Source organism: Morchella importuna, assembly GCF_003444635.1.
Source record: "Morchella importuna strain M04M26 chromosome Unknown Morimp01GS011, whole genome shotgun sequence".
Classification (NCBI taxonomy): Eukaryota; Fungi; Ascomycota; class Pezizomycetes; order Pezizales; family Morchellaceae; genus Morchella; species Morchella importuna.
In genome coordinates, this window is record NW_025763408.1 from 266407 (window position 1) to 293963 (window position 27557).

Genomic DNA, 27557 nt, shown 5'->3' on the forward strand with positions numbered 1-27557 from the left:
CTGTGGAGTAAACACATGTACTCGCTACGGTTGCGTATTGGTGCATGATGGAGAGATCACTTTTCGTATCTGCTGATTTATCATTTGCGCAACAACCTGATTAATCTTCCCACTGTGATTTTCCTTGTGATATCGGCGGCTCCATCTTGCCTGGGTGCTATTTACATACACTGGCATGCCTTTAATTAAGAGAATCCTCGTCGCGATCCCAGGCGCAAATGGACGTGTGGAATGCGGAGTACTTGCAGTTGGCTGTCGCCATAATGCATATTACCTTGTACCCTTTGCTGTATGACATATGTAGGAGCACGTGTGGGTATTCGGGGGAGCTGTATGTTGAGTAACATAACATGTACCTAGAGGGAAAACATATATAGAGTAGAGTAGGAGCACAGTATCGGGGAAAAAGGTTATCGCGCGTACCGCAACACGCGAGCTCCACGCTCCTCCGGACCCCCCGCCAAAAGTTATCTAGTTCCACAACTTTCCCCCACACTTCCCGCATCTGAGCGATCGCTACACATCATCCTACCAACGCAACCTTCCAACTCTCCCCCCGGACGGACTAGACTGGAAGTCGACGATCTATCCCACTTCACCTCCTACGTCTACCTCCTCTTTCAATATAAACCTCTACCTACCCCCCATCTTCTGGATCTCCCACACCCCACTTCCCGCTACATTCCACCCATCAATGCACCTACTGCTGGGCTCTGGAGCACCCCGTAAAGAACCATGTCTGAAGCTGTTCCCGGTTCTCTCCCACGGCCTCCAAGTCCAGTCAACCCATCGTCTTTCCTGCGCCCGCAGCAGAAGCAGAATCGCCAGCAGCAGCCCATAGACATCGTCGATAAGGAGCAGGCTGAGGGATTGGTATGACTTCTCCCCTTCTTCCCCGTTACAAGGCGCTCAGGTAGCAGCTACTGACCTCCGATGCAGCGCGCTATCCGCGACTTTCTAAAGGTTAGAACTACTTATGACGTATTACCGGTTAGTTTTAGGCTTGTGGTGTTGGACACAAGTTTGTTAGTTAAAAAGAGTCTGAATATTCTTGTGCACAACGGTTAGTAGGAAATGAGCCTCCTCCTCCTCCATCCCCCCTCCCTCCTCCCCCCTCTCCTCCATCTCCTCCTCCATCTCCTCCTCCTCCTCCGGAATGTTTGAGAGAGGCGTAGAAAGCTAAAGCGGCGGGTGCAGGAATCGTGTCGGCACCATTATGGAATTCAAAGACGTCTACGTTTGCGGGATTGCTTACGAGCTCGGACTATATCAATGTCATCCAGTACTATTGGCAGTATCCAGAGAAATTTGAGGAGATTGAGGGATTCAAGTTGGATAGTTTGAGAGGTATGGATTTCCCTTTTTTTTCCTTTTTTTTCCTTTTTTCCTTTTTCCTTTTTTTTTTTATCATGTGAAGCTGGGCTAGATTGAAATTGTGCTAATGTGTGTGCGGGTAGATATCGAAAGAGCCATTGGCGTCACTCCAATCGAAACTGTTTCCGTCCACCCACTTGTGCCTCTCTACGATGCCTGTAGGCGCATGCTAAAGTCTCGTGCTCGCCGTATTCCGTTAATTGATTTTGACGACGAGACGCAGCAGGAGATGGTTGTGTCTGTCTTGACCCAATTCCGTATTCTTAAGTTTGTGGCGGTAAATGTGCGTGAAACGCAGATGCTGCGTAAGCCGATAAGTGAACTTGGAATTGGAACTTATGATAATGTGAGCACGGCGAACATGGAGACGCCGGTCATTAATGTCATCCATCAATTGGTCGAGAAGGACATTAGTAGTGTGCCAATTGTGGATAATCGAGGTATGTCTACTCCCTCCCTCTCAATATTTCAAGGATAGGCACTCATGTAAGTGTATAGGAGTGCTTTTAAATATCTACGAGTCTGTCGACGTCTTAACTCTCATCAAAGGAGGTAGCTATGAAGAACTCAACCTCAGTGTAGGAGAAGCTCTTTTGAAGCGCCCCGATGTAAGCTTTCGTCCCTCTTTCTTCTAGTTCTATGTCTAACAATTACCAGGACTTTCCCGGAATTCATACATGCTCTCCCCAGGACCGTCTAGATGCCATCTTTGACACAATCCGCCGTTCCCGTGTGCACAGACTTATGATTGTTGACGGCCACAACGTCTTTAAAGGAGTTTTAACACTAAGTGATATCCTACAGTACCTGCTCCTTGACGGTGAAGTCTAGAAGCTATAGTAGGGTCCTAGAAGCATTTTTATCTTTGTTGTATGCCTACCTCAAACCTACTGAATACGTTGTATACTTATCTAGCATTTCACCTATTCCCCCCATCAGCCATATTACTGCCATCACCACTCTGCATCTTATCTCGGCCCATAGTTCTAGTTCTTTTATATAGTTTGGATGTGAGAAACCTTTAACATCTTAGCCCCCTCACATCCGCTCCCTCTTTTTGTATGTCAACCCTCCTCCCCTCCTCTCTTGGAGGTGAAGCGGGTTTTCCCTTATTTTTATTTTTTACCTTCTCTTTGTCGTCTCTTATTTTTACTCTTTCTATTGGCGGTTTGTGACTTGCTTCTTTGTTTTGTGTTTGTAGCTTGCGTTCAAACTGATCGGCGTTTCTGGAGGTTTTGGATGTGTTAGCGGGATTGCTATGATAACGGTTGAGAGGGGAGGGGATGGGGAGATCAGGAGAGGACTGATTGAAGAGTAATGATACTATATTAGCTAGATGGATTTTACTTTTGTGGCTGCATCGTGCGATCTAACCATTGGTATGCACCGGGAGCCAGGGGCGGCGGGGTGCCTGGCCGGGAGATGTGAACGGAAATCTATCCATAGTGAACTATAATGCCCGAAAGACACCTGCCGGTGTGCCAATCTATCTTCGATGGTTATCATCTCCACACTCCACTCTGCAGGAATCACATGGTGCCCCATCAAACCTTGTACTTTCTGCACATAAATATCGTGGCCGGGAACTCCCTTAGTGTTTTCGTGTTCTGTAATATCAGTAGACTCAATCTACACTCCACCCTGTCCACGTGGCGGGAGTTGTAATAGGTACACATCCCGGAGCGGGCGAATCAAGCTCTAGAGAAGTCGGGACGGCTCATTGAGTCTCCGGTCTGGTTCCTTAGTGTCCTATATAGATATAAAAGGGGGTAGGTGGTAATTCATTTGCCTGTGGAGGATCTACACTTGACTGGGGTAACCGGCATAACAATGACTGTCTCCCCGCACCTTGGGGGCGCAGGTTTGCATTCGTATTTCATGTTCTAGATGACTCACCCATGGAGACTTAACTATGACTTAATCTAAGGGTGTAACTACGGTTGTGTTTGTGCTTATGGATGTCATCGTGGTCGGGGCTGTTGTTGGTGAAAGGTTGTGGTGGTGTTAATCAGGGTCATAGGTTGTCACTCGGTATCGCCGGTCATGGCGGGTGGTTTTGTTCCTGATATAGATGTGGTAAAGGTTGGCCCTATCACTAGTTATTATTGAATCTGGGATCTTTTTCTCTCTCCTTACACTCGGGACCTATGGTTTGGGGTGCTGTGCTAACTATCCTACTATGAATCCTGTGGACTGATACGCGGGGTGAGCATGATGCAAATATCGATAATCCACTTCTCAATATCGATATTGCTTTGCGCGGCTGTGCAATGACTTATCATATGGTCGCTAGATCTTTGGCAGAAAACTGGTACGGGCCGACTTGAATGATATGGATGTTGATATTGGGGAGACTATAGTTACTTGGCTGGACAAATTTTGCCGTTGTAGTAAGTATAGGATCTCACGGCTATTTTGTAGAGTGTAACTAGGCTTCCCGTCGTCATTACTGGACAGAGACAAGCTTCCCCACCACTACAAAGCCTTGTTCTAGCTCTGACTCCACATAAAGACTTCCACCACCCAATCACGCCTCCGCCACCAAAGACCAAACAAAGAACAATCCCAATATATACCTCCCGCATCCCTCCCCACTAATATCCAAACGCACCCCAAAGACCCACCGGCACAATGACACCCAACCCAAACAGGACGCACCTCAACTCCGTAATCACCTCGCGCTCGCACCGCCGCCGCCGGGTCTCCTCCCTAGTCCCCGTCTCGCTCCTCCCCACCCCCAGCTCGATCGTCAAGACCAACCCGGCCGTCATCCCGCCGCTCATAGCCGCAAGACTGATCAAGATCAAAGCCGCAGAGGCTCGCGGGCCCACGGTGCCCGATGAGACAAACACGTACCCGTATCCGGTAATTGTGGTGTGGCGTGGGAAGTATTTTCCGGTGTTCCCGGGGTCGGTGGATCATGGGGGGAGGCTCATGAATGGTAGGCTGGCGGCTGCGAAGGTGAGTCCTTGATTGCTCTTGGATCGAGTGGGGGGGGGGATTATGGGGTGCTGATGGAGAGGGGGAGTAGATGAATGAGCCGTTGCTGTCGACGGCGTTGTGGGCGAAGAGGCCGGCGTGGGAGATGTATGAGGCCATAAAAGGCATTCTGAGCGCCGGGTGGGGGTATAATAATTCGAAGGACGAGTATGTGTTGAATATATGGGGGTATCATGAGGTTCGTGGTTTTCTTCATATTCAAATTATTTTGATCCCAAGGGTTAACGTGGCGCCTGTACCCACTAGGAAACAACACTCCTCACAACACTCGACGATATCTGTAAGCAATACTTCCGGACCCAGGTGGACGGGAGCAAGCGGCGCGGCCCGCTGGTGCTGGGATTTAGGCCGTATGCGTGGGCGAAGAGAGACTGAGGTCAGCCGAGTTAGGGATTGTGGCTGGTAGACCTCTTTGTTCGTGAATGCGTGGGGAACAAAGAAAACGGGTTCCCCATATGTCTATGTACTTGTGGTTTAAGCAGAGCGGTATATAATATAACGATATCTATATACTCATACGTGTAGTCTTTTATATAAAATGTTATCTTGACTTTAGATGCGGTGAACTATGCAATTAATGAATTAAACAAAAAAAAAAAAAAGATGCGGTGAACCCAGTGCATGGTGAGGGTTAGGGTTGAGTGTATCAATGATCGGGATTGATTTTAGTGCATTCCAATCATTTCCGCATCAAATCCTGGCAGATCTCTTCAGTTACTCGGGGAAACAAAAGGACCCTGAACATGCATGTCCCGAATATAGAGGAAGTGGAGATATAATTATTATTATTGTGAGAATGAAAAAAAACGCAGAGTCTTTGAGTTGCGTGATGAGGGTGGTGTCTGAAGCTAGCCACCGGATCTGGATAGAGTCAACGCAAAGCAATAAGAATTACCTGTAACCATCCTTCTGAGGCCCATGTATTCACTTTTTATTTCGAGGCTCCACATAAGATAACATATCATGCCTTTCATGTAGGGTGTGAAGGGAAACAGAAAGTAAAATGGTGTTGTTAATAGAGCTGCTACAACTGCATGCACTTACTAAAGCCTGCATGGCATTTTTCCGGGACTTCGCCCAGGAACTAGCCGACTCCGAGAACGAGTGATCTTCCATGACCAATTACTAACAGTACTCGAGCCCCATGCCCTAACGATAGCTCAACTGGAGAGCCCGAGTCACGTGCAGGACGAGTCTAAACGACATACGTTGACCATCAAAGGAATGTCCAAGGCGTCCGTCCTGCGCAGTCTGTTTCTTTCCTCATCACCATCTTCACCCCTTCGCGTCGGCGAGAACATCCATACACATTTTTTCCGCGATCACCGCGCTCATTCCACTCCGGTCCTTTCCTAATCAATCAGAATCACCGCGTCGCGCGACAAAACGTCGGCCCCAGCCTCGTGACCTTCATCGCCTGCTAACTGCTACGCACACGACAGACAAAGCCAACAACGGTCTCTCTTCGCCGACACTCGCTTGCTTACTCACACTCCAACTTGCAAAAACAAAAAAACAAAAAAAATGGACGCGAAGGATGTCAAGGCGCACGTCGGCAACCTGGAGAAGGGAGTCAAGGAGAAGCTGCCCGCTCAGTACTTGCTGGATATCCTGGGTGCGCTGAAAAAGGAGGTTGTGGCCACCGAGCAGCTGTTGAGAGTATGCCACCCCTTTATGACGGCAAATTGCTATAGAACAGATTGGAAATTTCCACTACAATCCCGTAGAGAATGAGCGATAAATCAAAAAAAACCAATTTATGCCGTCTTTTTTTCTCACCCCGTACTAACTCGAACTCGCTCCATCGCAGGATACTAAAGTCGGAATGGCTGTTAATAAGCTGCGCATGAATCCCGACAAGACCGTCTCGGAACTTGCGAAAGAGATTGTCGCGAAGTGGAAGAAAGACGTGCACAGCAAAACAAAGCCCGGCTCGACCTCTGACGTCAAGAAGGAGCGAAACTCAACGGCATCTCCGACTACCGGGTCTAACCCAATGTCTCCCCCCAAGCCGTCGGGCAAGAAGCCGGATAGCAACAGCAAGGTGGACCCAGGCAAGAGGAATAAGACAACAGATAAAATCACCTGGGCGATTACCTCCGACCAGGTCAGGAATAATTGTATCGGCGCCATGTATGACGCTCTTGTCCTCAATGAGTTGGATGCAACTAGCGACCATATCTTCACTCTTGCGAAAGCTGTCGAGTCGTCGGTATTTTCGAATAACAAATCCAAGACCGACCAGCCGTACCGTCGTCGTATGCAGGTCTTGTTCCTCAACTTGAAGGACACCAAGAATAACCTTCGCAGCCGTGTCGTGTCTGGTGAAATCACAGCTGAGCGTTTGGCGACCATGGAGACCTCGGAGATGGCCAGTGCTGAGCGAAGAAAACAGGATCAGCAAATCATTGCCCAGAATGAAAAGGACTCCATGATGCCAAAGAGCGAGAAGAGTATCAGTGATCAACTGACCTGCGGAAAATGTGGAAAGAAGAGAGTATCGTACACACAAGCTCAGACTAGATCCGCTGATGAGCCGATGACTACTGTGAGTTTCGCCCCAACTCCGAGTAGATCCAGCTACGTTGTGCTAATAGCAATTTTAGTTTTGTACATGTGAGCTCTGCGGTCACCGATGGAAATTTTCATAGATTTCTCGTGCAAAACGTACAGCTAAAAAAAAGTAAAACGAAAAATAAACTATCTTCAGATCAGTATCACACTTGGGGGTGCACTTCTTCATCTATTCTTTTTGGATGGAGAGGTGCACCCCCGTTTTATGTATATTAAGTTAGGGGATTTTCGGCAAGATTTTTCTTCCTTTGCCATTGTTTTCCTTTATAAGGCCTTGGAGGTAGCAGTAGTAGTTGAGCGCTTTTTCTTCCTCTTCCAATCTCCTTCGTAACCTAGGGTAAGTGCTCCGAGTCCTGGTCTAGGGAGTCGGGGGGTTAGGAGGTTTGTGTGTTTTTAGTTTGGACATTTTGTTTCTTTCTACATTCTTCTCAGTTCTTAATTTTTGTCCCTGAAGTATTTAAAGTAGTTACAGGGCGTTTTTTTTCCTTCTCTTTTTCTTTCCTGTTTCTTTGTTTTTGTGTGGTGGTAGCTCTGAAGAGATGGATTGATGGATGGATGGTCGGTGATGAGTATGGATTTTTACGCATGTTGAATGATGTCGTCGGTTCCTGGCGAGCTGGGCTACGGGCCGAATGTGTGGATGTTGAAAAATTGAGTGTGTGGTTCTTTTAGTCTTTTTCGTGCAGTTTATATTTGTTCGCGTGATGATTGGGGTGTGGCCTTAGAAAGTTGTGTAGTGAGGGTTTGATGCTCAGGCTCACAAGGGTGAATAGCGGGTTGTGATAATTGGCTGAGAATACCTGCGATGATGCCTGGCACTGGGATGGCACAGAGTGATAATGTATGATTCCCGTCCCGTGACACGAGTGTGGTAACAGCTTCATGAGACATCACTCCGACGGACGCCCCGTCACACGTGCAGTGACCGTGGAAAAAACTAACTAGCTGTTTCTGGTTCTCTTGATCATTTTTTGGATTGGTTGGTCTTGGAAGTGGTGTTCTTCGAAACGACTCCTGTATAGTGGGAAATCGTACTCTTCTTTGTTTACTGGAAATATTTGGTATCGGGGTTTATGCAGGTCTGCAGCTGGTTATGGGCTATGTTTGCCAAATGAGGCATTATGGAGGAGAAGGAGAGGGGGAGAGGTTTGCACACAAAGGGAGAACGGGTTGTGGCGATGCTGTATTGGAGTCTTTTCTATTTGTAGGTGCACTGCGTGCATTGCTTGTATAAATGTATCTTATTCCCCTTAATTTTTAATTTATACATGTAGGCAAAGATTTTCACTTCCAGAACCAGGTTTTTAACGTTAAACATGGAATAATAACATGATTGCCGCCAGAATAATAAGTTCATTGAACACCACTCCCCAAATAAAAAGTTTCCAGTTTGGTATTTACAAAACAAAACAAAACAAAATAAAAAACAAGAGATTATTACCCACTCACTAAACAGAGCTCATCACAGAGGCGTTCTTGTACCAGTTGAGCATCGGGTTATCGCCACTCTGCGTCTCCGTTTCTTCCAGGAAAGCCCAGCTCTTTAGGAACTCCTCGTGCTTCATGACTCTGGTGAGGCGGCCAGTTAGTGCTTTGTACATGTCATCCATCACGTCAAAGTCTGTGGGGAAGAGAATATCAAAGAGGCCTTGCTGCACCTGTTCACTATTAGTTTCCTCCTGTTCCTCAAGACTTATGACAAGCACTTACAAAAGGCGTCGAAACAGGAATACTAGTCCGTTTATATCTAGTTTGCACTACGGGGGCATTTACGCCCTCTATTGCATCTGGTAGAGCGTGGAAGTCGCTCATGAGCAGCTTATGGGCGGGGAAGTTCTCCCTCAGCACGTCGAAAAAGCCCATCATCTTCGTTGGGATAAATTCAGGTTTGCTTAGGTTCGGCGTGAACGGCAGTGCCTCTCTCAGCTTTCTTAGGATCTTTGGGGTCCGTAGAGGATGTTGGAATCCCGGCCTTGCAACGCGGGATCGGATCTTTAAAAACCTCTCTGCTACCGGGTCTAGATGGGGCGTGTAGAATTCATGGAAGTCCCCTTGCTTGTCAATCATTACGACACCTTGCAGGGCCCGCTCCGTCTCAGGGTCGTAACGGATCATGTCGTGCGAGAAATTGTCGAACACCTCGAGCGCGAGGAAGAAGCAGGGATCAGGAACGTAAGTATCCCAGTCAAATATGCTCTTGTTCACGATCTCAATCTTGTCCGCGTGTGGACCTTGAGATGCTTGTATACGCTGCAGTTCCGCAAGAGACGGCGAAATCTCAATGATTCGGTATTTTGTACGTGCATAGACGTCGGGATCCGTATTGCGGATGTGGTCCAGGATGTTACCCATCATGGTACCATTCCCGGCGCCCATCTCGTAGATGATGAGGTCGTGATAGGGGAAGAGCGACAGTTTGTAGTTCTCGACAAGGTACCGCGAGATGGCTTCGCCATAGTAGGGCTTGAAGAGCTCTGTGGGTGTGTGCCAGAGCTGGCGGATGTCGGAGGGGTGCTTAGCATCGAGTGCGTCCTCGAAGGCCGTGTAGGCCTCCCCGAGATTGCGTTGGAAATCGGATTCGTCAATGAGGGCGGGGAAGTTGAAGGCGTGCGGGGTGGAGAAGATGACGGCGTATTTGGAGAAGTAACCGTAGTTGGGATTGTATAAGCTGTCTGCAACGATCATATGTATACGGTGATTAGGAAATGGATCGTAGATCTTCTTCTTCCTGCGACGGGGACACACCGTCGATAAAGTCCCGCACAAGCATTTTCACCCTCTTGGGCCTTTCCGTACGGGTTGCCAATTGCTGCGCGGTCACCATAGGGTATCGCTCATATTCATCTGAGCGGTCCCGCTGGAGAAATGTGCTTCGCGGCTGCCATGTATTCTTGTCACTGTCTGGCGCAACAGGGAGTTTAAACCCCATAAGGTTTCGCCGCTGAGCATAGCCATTGAGGCTAGCGCGAAGCCGCAGGTGAGCTCTGCGGTGGAACAGAGATCTGAAAAGGGACGACACAAACGGGGAATCCATTGATGTTCGGTGGGTGAGAAAGCCACAAAAAAGATCGTTGCAACAGGTGGTGGGGTTGATCGCTGCGGCCGCATGCTCCCCACCATCACCGACGTCACAAGCTTCCCCACGTCTCGAGTCTGCTAATCAAGTCTCTTAATCGAGTCTTTTCTCGTTCCCTTTCTTTTTTCACATCTTCTTTTTGTATTTCACGACCACATAATCTTCAAAATTACAGGCGAATGGACAGATACGATCAAACAAAGCTCCTCCTTAGCGGAATAGTCATCGGCGCTGGCGCCGTTCTCGCAGTTCAGACAATCTCTTCAGTCCGACGACAAGATTCAACAAAAAAAACCCAAATATTAAAAGAAGATATAAGAAATGGACTCGAGGATTGCATCGGAAATACCCCTTTGATCCGAATAAAACACCTTTCCGAAGCTACGGGCTGTGAGATTCTAGGTAAAGCTGAGGTATTATATACCGTTTACTTCGTTCCAATATTTACTAACGACAAAATAGTTCCTGGAGCCCGGTGGTTCAGTGAAAGACCGAGTGGCGCTTAAGCTTATAAAAACTGTAATAACCTCTCTCTGATTTTCTTTACTTCGTTTGCGCTTTGTTCTTTCTGTCCCAACCCAATCTTCCCCGGAATGATGGAAAAATGCTAATAGATTAGTTAGGCCGAGGAGGCTAATCTTCTCACTCCTCACAGCGGTGACAAAGTGTATGAAGGCACTGTGGGCTCCACCGGCGTCTCTTTGGCCTTTATCTGCCGCGCCCGCGGATACCTTGCCCATATCTGTATGCCAAATGACCAGTCCACAGAGAAGTCTTCCCTTCTACTGAAGCTCGGTGCCATGGTTACTCTTGTGCCTCCAGCTCCCATAGTCGACAAAGGCCAGTTTGTAAACCGTGCGCGCGCTCTCGCCGCTGCCCAGACAGCCTCGGAGACAGAACCTGGGCGTGGATTCTTCGCGGACCAGTTTGAGAACCCTGCGAACTGGAAGGCGCACTACGAGGGCACAGGCCCGGAGATATATCAGCAATGCGGCGGTCGTGTTGATGCCTTTGTGGCAGGCGCTGGAACTGGTGGAACCTTGAGCGGCGTGGGGAAGTACCTAAAGGAACGTCTTGAGAGTGTTCGTGTGGTGCTGGCTGATCCCCAGGGAAGCGGCCTCTATAACCGTATTAAGTACGGCGTCATGTTTGACATCAAAGAGCGGGAAGGCACCCGGCGTCGACCTCAGGTCGACACTATAGTAGAAGGCATTGGTATCAATCGTGTCACCGCCAACTTCGAAGCAGGCCGCCCCTATGTCGACGATGCTATCCGCGTCACTGATGATGAAGCGTTAGCGATGGCAAGATTACTTGTAGAGAAAGAAGGCCTCTTTGTAGGTAGTAGCAGTGCAGTGAACTGTGTTGCTGCTGTGCGGACGGCGATGAAACTAGGCCCAGGACATAGAGTGGTCACTATTCTATGTGACTCAGGGACCAGGCATTTAAGTAAATTTTGGAAGAAGGCTGGGGAAGTGGCAGGCGACGAGGAAATGACCTTGGACGGAGTATTAGGATGCGGAGAGGTAGGGAAAGGGGTGAGCTTAGAAGGTGAGAAGAGTGGATATGGAGTATAAGTTGGTGTATATATCTTGGGCACCGGACAGAATGAGAGATGTAGTGCTAGCTAGTGGCGTCCCTCAATATTAATGAGCTCGAGAGTTACCCGCTATATTGGGGGTATGGCGGCTGCGAACGCTCGTTGAGGGGCAGATTCTGTAAAAGAACTACTGAGCAGCTAGATTTATATACAAACAAAATGGTAAGTACTTGGGGGTGAATGAAAGGTAAAGTTGAGTTTCATATAAAGAAAAGTAAACTACATGTAAGCTCGGCTGCCAATTAATTCCGGCGAAAACTAGCACTAGCTTACGTACGGGATATTATTTAATAGCTATAAAAAGCATCGTCGAAGTAGGATAAAACTATGAGAAAACTACATGTATGTAGGTAGGCTTTTATGCTCAGCTTTCATTGTAATCGGTTTTTGTGGAGGTTTATATTCGCAGTGAATAGTGCTACGGAAGGAAGCTTTATTCAAGCATAGCATTGGATATCTAATAAAGTAAGTTTTGAGAGAGGAGAAAGATGTGTCTCTATCCCTCTCTCACCACTTATTTGAAATCTCACGCACCTGGGTACATGTATGGAGTTACATGTATTGTCTATATGTAGTACTTCAGTTTTCCAGTCAATCTTACGGGTTTTATGGATATATATCATCGTACAGGGAATCTTGGATTTATTTGCTTTAGTCCATGATATAAGGGAAAATTTGGCTAATCTTCCTTTGGTTTTTAGCTAAACAGGATGCCTTGTTCTTTCCTGAATAAGGCCCCATATGCACTCAGATATAAACCACTTAATCAATTGATCAACCTCATATCATATCTACCCCGTAAAAAGGAGACACAGAAATACCCCCACATAAAAAACGGTACACCCTAGATCTCTAAACCATATAAGAAATCAGAATAGGGGACAAGATCACACGCTCTTAGAGAATCCCTTAGATTTTCTAATATTGTCAACCTTCCTAAACTTGCTGATTGGTTCCTCGTCCCCATTCCCATTCCCGTCCCCATTCCTGTCCTCGTCGTCCCCACTCTCATCATCATTCCCGTACCCCTCACTATTCTCGCCATCCTCGCCATACTCGGTGGCTTTATGATTATCATCCGAAATCTCGAGCTCTCCCCTCCTAATAACCTCGACTTCTTCTAGCACTTTTGACTCGGCTTCCGATAAATCGATCCAGAAAGCTGGTTGACAACCGGAGTTGTCTTTGGAGTTTTCTTTATGATCCCTGTGAACCCGTTGGACGTGGTGTTTAATATTGATGACACGCCTCCTAACTTGCTGGCAGAAGTTGCATTCGAACCACGGTACACCTCTTTGGGGGAGCAAGTCTTTAGAATCCATACCAATCATCGAACGTCGTCGAAGCTCGTACACGTCCCACTCTTCGTGCCTGTCTTTGATGTGGAGGAGTAGTGCATGATCTGATTTACCGGTGTAGCAATGGCAGTGGTGACATTTATATATTTCCTCATATTCGTAGGGGAGTTCTTCAGCTTTCGTGGTGCCGATAATAGCTGCGGACACTTGATATTTGTCTTCACTAGGATGAGCTGCCTCGACATGATCTCTGATGGCTTCCATGTGAGAAGTCTTCCACATGCAGAGAGTACAGGTATATGACTTGAAGCGAGCGTCTCTTTCCTCCGATTCGGCAAGACACTTTGCTATAGTGGCAGCCGTCCCTTGACTTTTGTGGCGTTTTGCGATATGATCCTTGAACAAGTGTTTGTCGGTGTGCCAGTAAGGACAAACATTGCATAGGAAGATGCTGACGGTGCAGTCAAATCCCTCTTTCTGCTCAATTTCGACCAATGTGTTCGCTACGTCCAATTCTGGATGATCATCTTGAATGTGTGCCCGTATACCGACACGTCGGCCGAAGTATTTGTCGCACAACCTACATTTGAACTCGGCGGGGTGGGCTGTCCTTTTATGATTGTTCAAAGCAGTCTTAGTAGGGAACAGCTTGTCACATTGATTACACTCATGGCTTTGAGTGGTATCAAGATGGACCTTTCCGTGTTTTTTTAACTCTCTGTTTGTTGTGTATCCTTTTCCACAGTTCTCGATTTGGCAAAAGAACGTTTTCTCACCCGGAGCTGTGCGTACTCTTGGACGTTTTTTGGTTTTGCTGGTCGTAGGAGCTGAAAAAGAATAGACGGTTCTAGGCTCTGTGGAGGGTCCTGCATGCTGATGATCCTGAGGGGACGGTATCTCAGAAATAGCTGGTGTTGTTGTTTTATTCGACTCTACAATCATGGGAGTGTTAGTTTCTTGAAGACTTTCTGGATAAATGAGGCCAAGGTTACCATGGAGGTCTTCATGAGTCTCTTCTCTCGACTTGTTTAAAGTTAATAGAGTTCCTGCTACCTCCTTATTCTTGTTCTCATTGACGTTCGGAGCTTCCCCTAGCACATCCCGTTCAACAAATCCGGAGATCTCTGCTGAGTAGTTGTTCGACATTTCGTACACGATGGTTTATGGTACGAAGCTTTGGTCAAAGTGGTTTACTGAGCTATTACACTAGGCACTTATTGATCGTAGACTCAAGAAGAGGTTTTATTAATGATGTTTTGGTTTAATCAATAGGGTTGTAAAGTGAGACAATCATGTTGTGGACTGAATCGGTGGTGGAGGTGGTGGAGGAAGAGCGGGATATTTATGGGATGGGATTGGAGCGAGTTATAGATACAGGTGGTTTGGAGAGGATGGGAGGATTGGTTTTGCATCGGGCGTAGGTGGGGGGGTTGGTTTTATACCGAATGTGGATGGGAGAATTGGTTTACACATGCGGGCAACGACCCTCAATCATTTCTCTTTAAACCACGGACAAGCATACTAGTCCCATAATTCTCTAGCTTCATAGATATACAATTGTCTTTTTCATATCTATTATGGTTATTAAAATATACTCATTTGTGATGGTTGTTGGTTACATGTAATTGTCGTTGGGTGCGTAGTTATTTTTGTCGTCCGACAATACGACGTCATACTAGGAAATGGCCGTGCTGCGCGACCTAGCTATTTTTCTAGTAGAGAGAAACGACGAAGCGAGAGAATTAATTACTTCTAGCTAGATCATACACCGGGAAGATCAATGACCTACAGATTTGGACAGGGACAATAGAAGCAGTAGCAGAGCCTTTTCGGACAGCATATCGGGGGGGGGGGGGGGGGTAGTTCTCAGTACTTTGCGGGCGGGGGTTATGTCTCGATCGCTGCAGGCATGATACAATATTGAATTCGAACTAATATATGGGTATAGCAGTCTCTAGGCTGGGCCCCCAAAGCTAGTGCGGTCTGTAAATCATAATTAACGAATTAAACAACAACAAAAAAAAAAACTATCTGTAAATCATGAAAGAAAGTCAATGAGTTATCAATCAATCAATCAATGAGATATTTGACCGAGTGATAGTTGATGCACAAGTACCAGAAATACGCTGCAAAAATGTGTAGCGGGAACCAGTGCTGAGAAATACGCATACGTGACTCATTGTATCGAGTGATATTTGGTGAAGATACCACCCGCTGCGCCCATGTCTTTTGCATGAAGCTGCTCATTTAATATCCAACTACAGCTACATGGCGTGACGTGACGCGACGCAACAGCACAATTAATTCTCTGGTGGTATTCGAATTCCCGTTATACACTTTTTCCTACACACACATAGAGCTACCTACCATGTGCCACTACATACATGTATCACGCCTACGCTTATATCAAGTAGCTACCACTGCCTTCAACAGCTAATATATATAGCCGGCGCCAAATAACTAACCTTCAGATATCGCACACGTTTCTCGCCCGCGGAGCCGGAGATTGGCCGTCTTTCGTATATACACTCAGCTCCAGGCTTAGTGGTTAGATTGTCTGAACGACTAGCGCGGTCGGTTGGTTGGTTCTGTTTCGTTCTGTTTCGTTCTGTAGTTTGAAGATCTGGGTGTGTGTGTGTGTGTGTGTGTGTGTGGTGGTGCTGTCATAAGTGCTACATGTATGTATATACAAGGCCGGCTCTGGGATTAAGTGAGTGAACGAATTCACACCAGTCAACACCCCATTTAGTTCACTCACTTAATGCCAGAGCCTTGTACATAGCTTCAATGCATACGTGCACTTCGATCATTCACCCCCGACCTATGTAGGCCTTATATACCTACCCTGTAGACTGCAGCCCTTCCTTCCACAAGAAGTAGCTATATATACAAGATACAAGACGTCACACGAAATCACTCTTCCCTCTTCTCTCTGTCCTAGCTAGCTAGAAAGCAAAGAAAGAAAGAAAGAAGAAAAAACCTCATGTAGATCAAAAAAATAAGTACGTTCTATTCATTACCAACCCACCCCCCACCCCCCACCCCCTCTTTCCCAACCTATATAATTCCTATTCCTATGTAGATGTAGATGCTAACATGATTCTTCCAGTAATTAAATGCTCTTTTTAAAAAATCTCCCTCCCCTGTCCGTCTTTCTTTTCTGTTTCGTGCTGTTCTGTTCTGTTCTGTTTGGTGTCTCTTCTTCGTCTTCTTCTTCTACTTCTTCTTCTTCTAGATAGATATTTTCTGACCGTGGAAAATAAGGATGATATAACCGCGAAAAAATAGCAACAAGAAGATCATGAGTAAATAAAATATAAAAAATGCAAAAACCAAAAAAGTATAAAAAGAAAGGAAACAAAGATTAAATCCCTACGCCAAACAAAAAAGCAATTTTTAAAAAGCCATAAAAGCATAAGCCATTAAAAAACGAAATAAAAGACAATCATTAAAAATATAAAAAAGACCCCCTCTCCCCCTCCCCCTCTCCCCTCACCCCCTAGTCCCCCGGCCCCCATCACACACACACCCTTCCCCTCCCCCACCTCACACCACACACTACTCCTCCTCCTCCCCCCTCCTCCTCATCCCCTTCAAACCCACCTGCACAACCTCCAACGCATCCCCAAGCCCCCCCAACACCCGATCCAGCTCCTCCCACATCCTCGGATCCCCCCATCCAGCGGCAACACCCCCACATCCAACGGCTCAATCACCGGAAACCCCACCCCCCCGGGCCCCCCGGACCCCCTCCACCCCCTCCCACCCCCTGCCCCCCAGCGCCACCCCACGGCCTCCCAGGACTAGGCGGTAACATCCCCGCCGCCGCCGCAGCCGGCAAATCCAGATTCAAATTCCCGGGCCTTCCCCCCGCCGGCCGGCCCCTAGTGATATCGGCGCTGCGCGACTTGCCATGCGGCACCGCCGTGCTCGCCAGCCGCAGCCCTCCACCACCACCGCCGACGCCGCTAGGCGGCGTCGGCGCGATGGTGGGGAGTGGTGGCGGGCCGTCGCGGATTACGGCGATGTTGGGTGCGGACTTGGAGGGGAGGTGGTGGGATTTGAGGCCGAGTTGCGGGGGGTGTAGTGGTTTCGGGGCGGCGAGGAGGGCGCTGATGCTGCTGTGCTGGGGCGGCGCGGTGTTGGTGTTGGTGTGGGTGTGGGTGTGGGTGTGGGTGTGGGTGTTTGTGTTGCGGCAGCGGGGGAGGGGGATACGGCGCGGTCGTCGATTGGTGTTGGCGGAGTGGGCGACGAGGAGAGGTTTGCGCGGTGCACGGACGCACCGGCTGAGTCGGCGCGGTTGCGGCGGATGCGCACTATCGGCGGTTGCGGCGGCGTTGGCGTCGATGACGGCACCACGGGCACCTTCACGGCGGCGGCGGCGGCGGCAGCGGTGTTAGGGCTTGCGGCGCGCTTCTCGGGCACGCGCAGACCGTTGTCGTCGAATGTGGGGATCGAGATCATGGATACCTTGTTCTCGGGCGTCGTACTACGGCTGCTCGCATCGCTGCGGAACGACGATTCATACGGGCCCAGGCCCCCCGGGTTCTTTACTGCTGCTGCTGCTGCTGCTGCCGCAGCAGCTTCCTCTTCAGGGCTCTGGAACAGCCGGACGAGTCCCTCTGCGGCGCGCTGGCGCGCGGCTTCAGAGACGCTGCGGTAGGGGGTTGGGGTGGGCGCTGGGGCGGGGACGGCTTTGAGCGTGCTGACGTTGCTGGTGCTGCCGCTGTTGCTCATCTCCTGCTTTATGTACTCCGACACGCCGCTGAGGCGGCTCTTGACGGTGTCAAAGTCCCACCCGGGCTCTGATGCGAGTGTGGCGTTGAGCTGGTCCATGTCGCTCTGGAGGGCGGCCTGCCACATGCTGTCGCGGACGCCGCCGCGGGAGGCCCATGCCTCGTAGCGCATGATGAGCTCGCGCATGAGTGATGAGGGGAGGCCCTTGGAGGCTTTGACGAATTTGGAGCGCAGCAGCTCGTCGACTGTTGCGCGCTCTTCGGGGACCTCGTTGAGGCACAGTGCGACGAATTCGCGTAGCGGGTTGGACCAGGTGCCGCCTTCGAGGCGCGGGGGGGGAAGGCGTGGGATCATGTCGACGACGCGGGAGGGGGGGATGTTGAAGAGGGGCGGGTTCTGTTTGGCCATTTCGATGATGGTGATGCCGAATGACCAGATGTCGATCTGGAGGTCGTGTAGTTAGCATGTGTGTCTGTGTTTCTGAGAGCTGTAGAGAGAGTGTGAGAGAGAGTGCAGACCCGTGAATCGTAGGAGCCGCCGGTGAGCGCTTCGGGCGCCATCCATTGCGGTGTCCCGACAAAGGTGTTGCGCTTCCCGTTCTTGCCGGCGAGCTGCGCCGAGACGCCGAAATCACACAGCTGCACTCGCCCGTCTTGTCCGACAAGTATATTCGCCGCTGCCATCACCATCATCACCGCCCCGTCAGCCAAAGCTCACCCATCCACACCCACACCCCAAGACACTGCAATGCCTGTCCGTACCTTTGATGTCGCGGTGTATGATCCCCTGCTTGTGCAGATATCCCAGCGCCGTCAGGGTCTCGCGCACTATGATTGTGATGTACTTTTCGTCGATGGGCCCCGCTTTCATCTACCCCCTCTCCTGTCAGCCCTTCCCCTTCCCCACCTCCCACCCTTCCAAAAGAGCAACTCACCAAAGTGCGAACACTGCCCCCACTGCAGAAATCCATAATGACCCACAGCCGATGCCCCAGCAGGTAGCTCCCGTGGAAGGCCGTGATGTTGGGCGCATCCCCGGCCTTGAGCTGCGAGAGCAGCGCGATCTCCTTCTGGATGTCCTTGATCTCGTCGTCGTGCTGGTCGAGGTCGAGCGACTTGACGGCGACGGTTTGCTTGGTTTCGTTGTGGATGCTGTTTCCCCCGTTTAGTTAGTGGAGGGAAGAAGGGAAGGAAGAGGGGGGGGAAGGAAACCCTTTGTAGACACTCCCGAAGCTGCCCTTGCCGACGAGCTCCAGCACGGTGTAGGGCACGTCGGGGGGCACGCCGGTCATCTCTTTGCGGACGGCCTTTTCGGAGTCTGGGGGTCGGGGGTGTTAGTTCTCTTGCATGTTGTTGCTGGGGGGGTGTGAGGGGAGGTACTTTCGCGCACTCGCAGCGCGCGGTCGGTGGCGGAGGCTGCGGACATGGCCATGGTGTTTGTGGGAGGGAGGGGTTCAGGGGGGTGGGGGTGTTGTATGGCAGGCAGGCAGGTAGGTTAGAGGTAGGTATGGATGGGTGCTGGCCGTGTCGATCGTCCGTTGGGTTGGGTTGGGTTGGGCCCGCTCCCGCACTCCCGCTGCTCTGCTGTGGTGTTGCTTTTTCCGGCACGATACGATATGATACGATCGGCGGGTGTGGAGGGCGTGGGTGAGTGTGAGTGTGTGTTGGGGGAGAGCTGTTCGAAAGAGAGAGAGCTGGCTGGGTGTTGATTGATAGCAGAGTTGTGTTAAGTGGAACGAGACGACGAGGGGAAGGGGATGGATGGATGGATGGATGGACGGGGGTGTTTGTTACACGGGCACGGGTGAGAAGTGAGATATGCGGGGAATGCTCTCTGTTCTGTGTTCTGTTCTGTGTTCTATGCTGTGTTCTGTTCTGTGTTCTCTGCTCTATGCTCTGTGCTCTGTGTTCTTGCTCTGTGTTCTGCTGTGTTCTGCTGTGTTCTGTTCTGTGTTCTATGCCCTGTGTTCTAGTTCTGTTGCACCTGCAGTTCTGCTCTCTTCTCGAATCTCAACCCACCACTGACTGCTACATAGAGAAAGTGAAGTGAAGTGAAGTGATGAACGTGTGAGGAGGCTCTCGGTTGCCGGGCTGGCTGTGCCTACACATGTAAAGTAGAACCTTAGCGAAAGTGAGACATGCACCGCAGAGATGAAATAAAAAAAATATGACAGCCCAAGGACACAAACAAGCTTGATGCCTGCTGCCCCCAATCCTTGATTCGCACCCGCGATCGCGCATGCGCGAGATCTAGGCTTGAGCTTGAAATACACAGACACAGCAGCTTGAAACGGGCAGGTGGTTGATGCACTTGGTGCTGTTCATCTCGACTTTCTGCGGGTTTGTCTAGTTGATGGCCATTGATTGACACAAACATCGCATCCAGAGACATCATCCATCTACCTACAGGCAGAGACAGACAGACAGACACAGACAGAAGAAGAGACAGAGCCAGAGGCGCGAGTGCTCCCCCGTGACGCGCCCTCACGTGACACGCTCACCACCCGTCCCGTCTCTCCACCAACTCTCCATCTCTCACACTCACACTCACTCACATTCACCATCACCACCACCACAACTACACCCCCCCACACACACACATGGCACCCACCCCCCACCGCCCCCCAACATCCACCCCCCCACCGCCCTCCCCACCCCCGCCGACCTCCACCACGCCCGCACCCTCTCCCAAGCCCGCCTCAAGCAGTCCTGGGAACGCATCTTCACCCGCTTCAGCCACGACTTTACCGGCATCGCAGACGAAATCGATAACGCCACCGGCGCCCTCCTCGTCGACAACGGCCACCTGCGCAGCCTTGCCGACGCCGACCTCGCCATGGAACACAACCCCAACGCCGACCACAACTCCGACGACAACTTTAGCACCGACGACGAGGACGACGGCTGCACGCAGTGCGCCGACCGCGACGAACTTGATAGTACTAACTGCCGCCACGGGCCAACGAGGGAGCAGATACTCTCCTGGACGCCCGCACACGTACACGCGCACCTTGTTACGCTACGTGGCGCGGGGGGGGTTGATAGTTGCGATTTGAGCTTCCAGCTGCAGAAGCATGATGTTGACGGGCGCGCGCTGGGGGTGCTGGCACGCGGGGAGATGGAGACGAAGTTGCGGCTGAGGGGGGCGGGGGCGGTGGGGGTTGTGTGGGGGGAGGTGAGGCGGTTGCAGGGGATACTGCGTGGTGAGCAGGAGGAGGAAGAGGAACAGGAGGAGGAGGAAGGGGGGGAGGATGCGTGGGCGCCACCGCCGAGGGAGGCGGATCCGTTTTATTGTGCGGCGTGGCGCGACGAGCATCCGGATGGGACGCCGGCTGCGTTTCTGGGGAAGCGCCGGCGCGGGGAGGATACGGGGGCGGGGGGAGTGTGGGTGGGAGGAAGAGGGTTAAGGTTGTGAGGGTTGGGGCGCCGAAGGAGGTGGAGGTGGGGGTGGGAGGGGCAGTGAGGAGGATGGCGTTTGAGGTGGCTATACCTGCCCGGACGCCGATTACAGAGCGGGAAACGGGTGGGAGTAAGAAGACGCCCGGAAAGGCGGCAAAGCCTAAGAAGCACGCTGTGGAGACCCCCGGACATGCATCGAGCAGCAAGACCCCCGCGCTGAAATCAATCCTCAAGGAAACGGGCACTCCCGCAACCGCAGCTGCGGCGCCGTCGGAATCTACAACTATAACTACAACTACGACTGCAGCTAAAACACCCTCGAGATCGGCGACCAAGAAGACGGCTTCGAAGTCCACCGCCGCCCCTACCCACACGCCAGCTGCTGCTGCGAAATCTACAACAAAAACGCCGAAAGCTAGAACCTCACCAGTTAGCATTAGCACACCCGCCGCCGCCGCCGTTAAGACGGTCTCGAAAACACCACTGTCCAAGACACCACAGTCAAAGACAAAGACGTTCTCGAAATCCACCGCCGCCGCAGCACCAGCATCCAGAACCAGAACGCCTGTAACTAAAACTAAAACGGCAACGGCAACGGCAACAGCTAAAACACAATCACAATCACAATCACAATCACCACCACCAGCTACTAGTACAGCGGCCAAAACGCCCCCGAAACCAAAACCCACACCCACCACCGCATCAAAACCAGTCTCCAAAAAGACCCCAAAAACCCCACTCTCCAAGAAGACCCCCAAGACATCCATATCAGAGCCCGAAACACCCGGCTGGACAACATCTATCGCGCGCAACAAGCTTAAGGGGCAGAGCTTCCTCGGCTTCGCGGGCTTCGCGGGCGCAGACGGTGATTATGAGGATGAGCTGGCGTCGCCGGGGCCTGATGAGAAGGGGCGGGTGAAGAGGAAGAGGAGGAGTGGTGGTGCGGAGAAGGAGAAGGAGAAGGAGGCTCTGGAGGAGGAGGTGGTGGTGGCGGTGGCGGTGGCGGAGGGGAAAGTGGGAGAGGAGGAGGTGGCAGGGAAGGATGCTGGGGAGGAGAATGGCGCGCCAGACAGCGCTGTGGCCACCGCTACCACCGCAGGCATCGAGTCTGCCGCGCCTACACCAGCGGCCGACCCAGCGGCCGATGCAGCGCCAGAACACTCGGCCCCTACCACCACCCCATCAACACCCGCCGACTCCGGCTCTGCATCCATGGAGGAAGAGGCTGCACCACCACCGGCAGCGGCAGAGGCTCAGAAAGAGTCCTCCTCAGAAGCCACGCTAGGCACCGGCGGCGGAAAGAGCACTAGGCCGCCACATGCGTGCAACAAGAAGAGGGGCTTCTGCTTTGTGTGTATGGATCTGGAGGGGGAGGAGGATGATCTCATTTAGCTTTTCTTTTCTTTTCTTCAATGCTACTGTTTGTTTCGCCACTCTGCATTTGTGGGTTGTGGGTTGTGGATATTATTATGGCGTTGGGTTTTAAATTGGGGGGAGTAGCAGCTAGTATACATAGTACATACATTACAGTAGGTAGTTTAGATTGGCGTAGTATAATTTAGAGGAGTAATGCGTGCAGAACAGGGGGGAGTTGGTGAGGGGGTGGTAATGGATTGGGGTGACCAGCTATATATGCAGCTAGCTGCCATGAAGTCTCCAATACCTCTATGTAGATCTGCAATGAAGCTCCGCTAGCTGCCGCCTGCAACACTACTAGCTACATGGTGAGATGTGTGGGCAGGGAAGGCGGCGGCGGCAGCGATGGTGGGGTGGTGGTCAAACATCTGGATCACAATTTCTCACACCTTATTGATGGATGCCTGACTGCTAACTAATAGCCTACTACATACATGTATTAGGTCTATCCACTACTATGGTAGTACTTAAAGGCATCTCACACTCCATTGATGCCTGCTACCTAGCTTTAAAGGGGAGGGATGTGAGTGGTGCCGGTGTCAAGCACCTGAATCACATCAATGAGTTGAACAAAAAAAGTATCTGAATCACCTCCATTGCTAATGGCTTACTATCGATATCCTCTACAACACCGGCCATCCATGGTAACACTTAAAAGGGATACTTGTATGTACAAGGAGTCCCAACTTAAGGACAGGGAAGCATCTGAATCACAGATCTCACACTCCGCTGATGCCTGATCACTGCCTACCTGCTAACTAGAGTACAGTCGTCCACAGGGTGAAGACGAACACTGGGTGTAGACGAACAAGGATTTTTGGACAAATAGAAAGATCACTTGGGCAGCTTGGCTGTTTCTTGCCATATTGAGAACCCTGGTTCGTCTTCACCCAGTGTTTGTCCTCACCCTGTGAACGACTGTAATCTGCTACCTTGTAGCACCAACCCACCACCATCCATGGTAGCACGCAAAGGCCGGACACAAGGAAAGGGATCTGAATCACAACATCTCACACACACACACCCCACCCCCCATCGATCCCATCCATCACCCACCATCACTCTGGTCCTTGCTAACTGATAGCTTACAATCAAACCTACCCTACATATCGATCACTGCACCTCCCCACCCCTCAACCCCTGGTAGAGTAACACAACAACCAAAGAGCCAGTAGCGATGCCATTTCCCCGTATCTCAGACGCCACCAAAAAGCAAGCAACAGGCGTGTCCGCCCACGATTCGGGCAGGGTTAGGGCTCCCCAAAAGCAAGGGCCTCGATGTATGTCCTCCACCAGAAACCGTACGCATCCCTGGCGGGCGCCCCGAACATGGAAGCCCCACACGATCGAGAGTCTCAGTGGCTTTTTTTTTTGTAGGTAGATTCAGGTAGAGTAGCAGTACTCTAAGTAGCAGGTGTGTCTAAGAAGTAGGGAGTTGAGTACTTAACCCGCGCTGCTGCTGCATTCTCCTTTTTTTTTTTTTTTTTTTTGCTTTCTCTTTTGTTTGGTTTGTTACCTTGGCTTTTTTTGGTTTGGGATGTTGGTGATGATGAAGATGCATCCTACTACTGCTGCTACCACGACGAGAGACTCGACTGCTGCTGCTGCTCACGGCGCAGGCATTGGGGTCTCGGACGCGCTCTCGACGCCGAGGGAGATGGGGAATGGCTACTACAAGTCTGGGGAGCTGCTGGAAGGTAACTACCAAATACTTACATAGCTATAAAGCTTATCATTACCACATTACCCATTCCCCCCCCCCCCCCCCACAAAGCTCAAACCTACCCCGCGATACTCATGATCATGAAAGCTCTGAATATTGACCGAGGGGAATTGGAAATTGCCCAAAAACAACAGCAATTGAACAGTACACGCTCGCCTGCGCCGCCAACCCGACCTCGGCGCTGCTACGCTTCAACCTCTCGGCCGCCCAGTTCGAGACGGGGCAGTATACGGCGTCGCTCCAGTCCACCCAGGCCGGCATCGAGCTGTGCGGCGCTGCTGCTACTGCTGTCAACGACGACGGGGGTGGGGGGGAGCTCCTCGCGAAGCTGTGGCTGCGTAGAGCTAGGTGCGAGCTCCATCTACGCAACTACGGGGCTGCCGGGGAGGCTGCAAAACAGGTTTCTAGGATTGGGAGGGCGCCGGAGAGCACGCTGAGGGATGCGGAGGAACTAGTGAATGCGGTTGAGGTAGCGATATACTACCATTCGTTGCTTTCGGAGGAGGAGGCGCTGAGAATCGTGTTTGAGGTTCCGAAATATAGGCCCAAGCTGTGAGTGAGATGTCTTTTGATTGGGCTCGCTCAATGGATGGGATGGGATGGACGGGACCGGAAGCTGACGAAAGAGAGGAGCATAGGTCTACGAATGTCTTAGAATATTATAACCTCGGCCATGACGTTGCACAGTCCCAATTCGACCCCTCAAATGATTCGGCGGGAGCTACACACTCGTTTTTCTTCAGTCGTGTAGGCGACTCACGACATCTACTTGCAACAATTTTTGCAATCTCCCATCACGAGCTGTCCAATGAGAGTGCTTTCCAGCAAACCCGCCCCGCAAGCTCCCAAGTCAAATATCACTTTACACTGAACGACACAAAAGCTCATGCTGCTGCACGAAATGTCTTGATGCTACTGCTGATGCGCCAGCTCACCATATTCGGGCAAGATCAGCAGCAGGCAAGGACCGACACTCTTGCATTGCTGTACTACATTTACCTTGGCGTGCTTATTCCCGCAAGAGTACATGGGCACCTTCAGGAGTTTATACAAACGACCAGGACTGCGCTCACTACAGCACCAGCCAGTCTTCCGTCATGGTTATGGATCTCGCAGCGGGACTGCATCAAAATAATAGAGATTCTCGATAGCTGGGTGGAGCCCATGTTCCCGGTTACGCATGCACAAGCCCAGATTTCGGAGGCGGAAAGGGTCATGCCGCAGGGAGAAAAACCCAAGGGGTGCGAGCGGGAGTGGACCGCCTACCGGCGGACCGGCGCACTATTCCCACCAATGGCAATACGGTGTCACGAGAGTGAGCTTGACGCATTCTTGGCTGGGGGCCCGGGGGTGGGAGGTCCGGGGATGGCCGCTTGGGAGGCCGGATTGAGGGCGTATGTGGGCCGGGAGTGGAAGGTGAACATGACCTTGGTTGACCGGGAGTGGTGTACAGAGTAAGTTGGTTATTTCGTCCAGTCATGTGGACCGAGTGATACTTATGATTGTGAACAGGGCCGGGGTGTGGGATGTTTCGTTCGACCCTTTCAGTTTCGTGGAAATGCTCTATGGTAAAGTCGATATATCACTCCCACAGGAACCGACACAGCTTTATGACTATTTTGAGCCTTTATTTATAAGGATGGCCAACTCGCTTCACCATTTCGGGGGCATATTTAAGATTGAGCTGAACGTCGGTGACTGCTGCGGCGCTTTAGAAGAGATCAGGTATGGGAGTAAAGCTTTCAGGAGGGACGTTGAAAGACCAATCGACTTTCCTCGTACATATGACACCATCCATCTCAGTAATCTTCCGTAAGTCACTTTTATGCTGGAAAGGATAGTTCTTTTGGGCTGATTTTGTAGTGACTATACCGGTGGTCACCTATCCCCGGTTCTATACGCCCTCCCAGTGCTTAAAGATGCCCCACATGCACACATAACTTCCATATGCCAAGTAAATCCACCGTTATGGCAATCCATCGAAGACTATGTTGCAGAGTACGTTTGTCTTCCCACTTTAGATAGACTTCAAGCCGCCACATGCCTGAGGCTATGTCCGGGACAAAATGAAAGACTACACGAGTTCATGCCCATGAGTGAATATACCTGCTGGCAGCACAGCACCTCAAAGCCACTGTCATACAAGGAACTTCTCCCCCGGACTGTATTCACCAGGTGGCTCCTCACATTATTCTTCAAATTTGCGGTCCCGCCCAATAGCGAGTCCCGTTCAATGGCAAAGGTTTACTCTCCTCTTAATCTAAGTGCTTGGGTACGGCTATTAGGGCGAGTAGTTGAGATTGGATATCCTCCGCACTGGGTTTCAAGTCTTGTCGAAGACATCCTCGCAAACCGCGTCATGACAACAATTCGACCGCCAGAAATAACGCCAATCCGGATTCCAGAGCTCGAGAAGGAACACCCACCCCAAAAAGTCTCAACATCCCCTTTCATCCCAGAGCTAGAAGTCCTGCTGTGCACGTGGGCACGGATTAGCCCCTTCACAATAGTTTCTCCAGCACACATACCTCCGCCAGAGCAGATATACGAGTATAGCTTCACTATCCTTGCTCCCCAGTTCCGCGATGAGTTTGTAAATTGCCTCATGCTAAAGTTCTACCCCGAGCGTATCCTTGAGGAGCTACACAAGACAGGCCATGGCAAGCGCAAGACGTGTGTGCGGGAGATGCTGTCCTCGACAGGGAGGCGGTCACCTAACAAGTGTGCCATGCGAGAAGCAGCGATTGTAATAGGGACATGGTGGTGGGACAAGAAGACAAGGCGGGTGACGTTCAGACTGAAGGAGGGGTGGATTGAAGGATGGCAGGAAGAGGACAAATGGGTGGCTGCGTTGTGGAGATTAGACGACTGGACGATGTGTAGTGCACCGACCAGCCTTGGAGGGGGTAATTTGCAGAAGTCTGCTCTGCCGTGGGGGGAGCGGACGAAGATGGGGTGTGGGGAGGCGATGGAAATGGATTAGAACGGTTTAGGGGGGGGGGGGGGCACGAGTGATATTTTGTGTATGTATATGATATCATGGTCACGGAATATATTTCTTTTTTGCCTGCGGTATTGTGAGGTTAGATTTAGTCTCTTTTTTTTCGAATTCCTTTACGAAGAAGGTTCTATTCATTGTGTAATTGAGGTTCCTTCAGTCTCTCACTTTCGGTATCCTAACAAGTTTATTATACCTCGATGCCCAGGCTTACAGCATACGTGTATTCTTCTTTCAGGGCGTACCTTTTCCGTGCTCAGATCTTATATGCGGGTAGCAAATATATTAGAATGGGACCATAAAATAGACTTTGTGTGCACTAAATACTTAATCTCGACACACTTCCACCCAAAGTCTTGATTT

General features: G+C 50.7%; 10 protein-coding genes across 10 annotated transcripts; 7 read left to right on the forward strand and 3 right to left on the reverse strand.

The window, feature by feature from the left end:
- Window positions 1–735: 735 nt before the first annotated feature.
- Window positions 736–2205, forward strand: LAJ45_04506 (uncharacterized protein; the record flags this gene model as incomplete). Its single annotated transcript, XM_046114086.1, has 6 exons — window positions 736–873; window positions 940–1063; window positions 1198–1347; window positions 1458–1814; window positions 1873–1982; window positions 2032–2205. 6 exons carry the CDS (start codon window positions 736–738, stop codon window positions 2203–2205), a joined length of 1053 nt encoding a protein of 350 aa, XP_045972608.1.
- Window positions 2206–4005: 1800 nt separating this feature from the next.
- On the forward strand, window positions 4006–4749 carry LAJ45_04507 (uncharacterized protein; the record flags this gene model as incomplete). The annotated part of the gene is made up of 3 exons (XM_046114087.1): window positions 4006–4335; window positions 4406–4552; window positions 4621–4749. 3 exons carry the CDS (start codon window positions 4006–4008, stop codon window positions 4747–4749), a joined length of 606 nt encoding a protein of 201 aa, XP_045972609.1.
- Window positions 4750–5898: 1149 nt separating this feature from the next.
- LAJ45_04508 (uncharacterized protein) lies at window positions 5899–7025 on the forward strand (the record flags this gene model as incomplete). The annotated part of the gene is made up of 3 exons (XM_046114088.1): window positions 5899–6033; window positions 6185–6922; window positions 6981–7025. 3 exons carry the CDS (start codon window positions 5899–5901, stop codon window positions 7023–7025), a joined length of 918 nt encoding a protein of 305 aa, XP_045972610.1.
- A 1371-nt stretch (window positions 7026–8396) lies between these two features.
- Window positions 8397–9982, reverse strand: LAJ45_04509 (uncharacterized protein; the record flags this gene model as incomplete). The annotated part of the gene is made up of 3 exons (XM_046114089.1): window positions 8397–8606; window positions 8659–9620; window positions 9694–9982. The coding sequence occupies 3 exons, from the start codon at window positions 9980–9982 to the stop codon at window positions 8397–8399; spliced, it is 1461 nt and encodes a 486-aa protein (XP_045972611.1).
- Window positions 9983–10203: 221 nt separating this feature from the next.
- LAJ45_04510 (uncharacterized protein) lies at window positions 10204–11601 on the forward strand (the record flags this gene model as incomplete). Its single annotated transcript, XM_046114090.1, has 3 exons — window positions 10204–10437; window positions 10487–10543; window positions 10648–11601. The coding sequence occupies 3 exons, from the start codon at window positions 10204–10206 to the stop codon at window positions 11599–11601; spliced, it is 1245 nt and encodes a 414-aa protein (XP_045972612.1).
- A 910-nt stretch (window positions 11602–12511) lies between these two features.
- On the reverse strand, window positions 12512–14068 carry LAJ45_04511 (uncharacterized protein; the record flags this gene model as incomplete). Its single annotated transcript, XM_046114091.1, has 1 exon — window positions 12512–14068. One exon carries the CDS (start codon window positions 14066–14068, stop codon window positions 12512–12514), a length of 1557 nt encoding a protein of 518 aa, XP_045972613.1.
- A 2566-nt stretch (window positions 14069–16634) lies between these two features.
- On the reverse strand, window positions 16635–19090 carry LAJ45_04512 (uncharacterized protein; the record flags this gene model as incomplete). Its single annotated transcript, XM_046114092.1, has 7 exons — window positions 16635–17048; window positions 17138–18103; window positions 18178–18335; window positions 18421–18529; window positions 18594–18810; window positions 18871–18976; window positions 19039–19090. The coding sequence occupies 7 exons, from the start codon at window positions 19088–19090 to the stop codon at window positions 16635–16637; spliced, it is 2022 nt and encodes a 673-aa protein (XP_045972614.1).
- An 873-nt stretch (window positions 19091–19963) lies between these two features.
- LAJ45_04513 (uncharacterized protein) lies at window positions 19964–21073 on the forward strand (the record flags this gene model as incomplete). The annotated part of the gene is made up of 2 exons (XM_046114093.1): window positions 19964–19998; window positions 20068–21073. 2 exons carry the CDS (start codon window positions 19964–19966, stop codon window positions 21071–21073), a joined length of 1041 nt encoding a protein of 346 aa, XP_045972615.1.
- A 53-nt stretch (window positions 21074–21126) lies between these two features.
- LAJ45_04514 (uncharacterized protein) lies at window positions 21127–22449 on the forward strand (the record flags this gene model as incomplete). Its single annotated transcript, XM_046114094.1, has 1 exon — window positions 21127–22449. The coding sequence occupies one exon, from the start codon at window positions 21127–21129 to the stop codon at window positions 22447–22449; it is 1323 nt and encodes a 440-aa protein (XP_045972616.1).
- Window positions 22450–24028: 1579 nt separating this feature from the next.
- Window positions 24029–27179, forward strand: LAJ45_04515 (uncharacterized protein; the record flags this gene model as incomplete). The annotated part of the gene is made up of 5 exons (XM_046114095.1): window positions 24029–24170; window positions 24331–24748; window positions 24835–25650; window positions 25709–26008; window positions 26060–27179. 5 exons carry the CDS (start codon window positions 24029–24031, stop codon window positions 27177–27179), a joined length of 2796 nt encoding a protein of 931 aa, XP_045972617.1.
- Window positions 27180–27557: the final 378 nt, after the last annotated feature.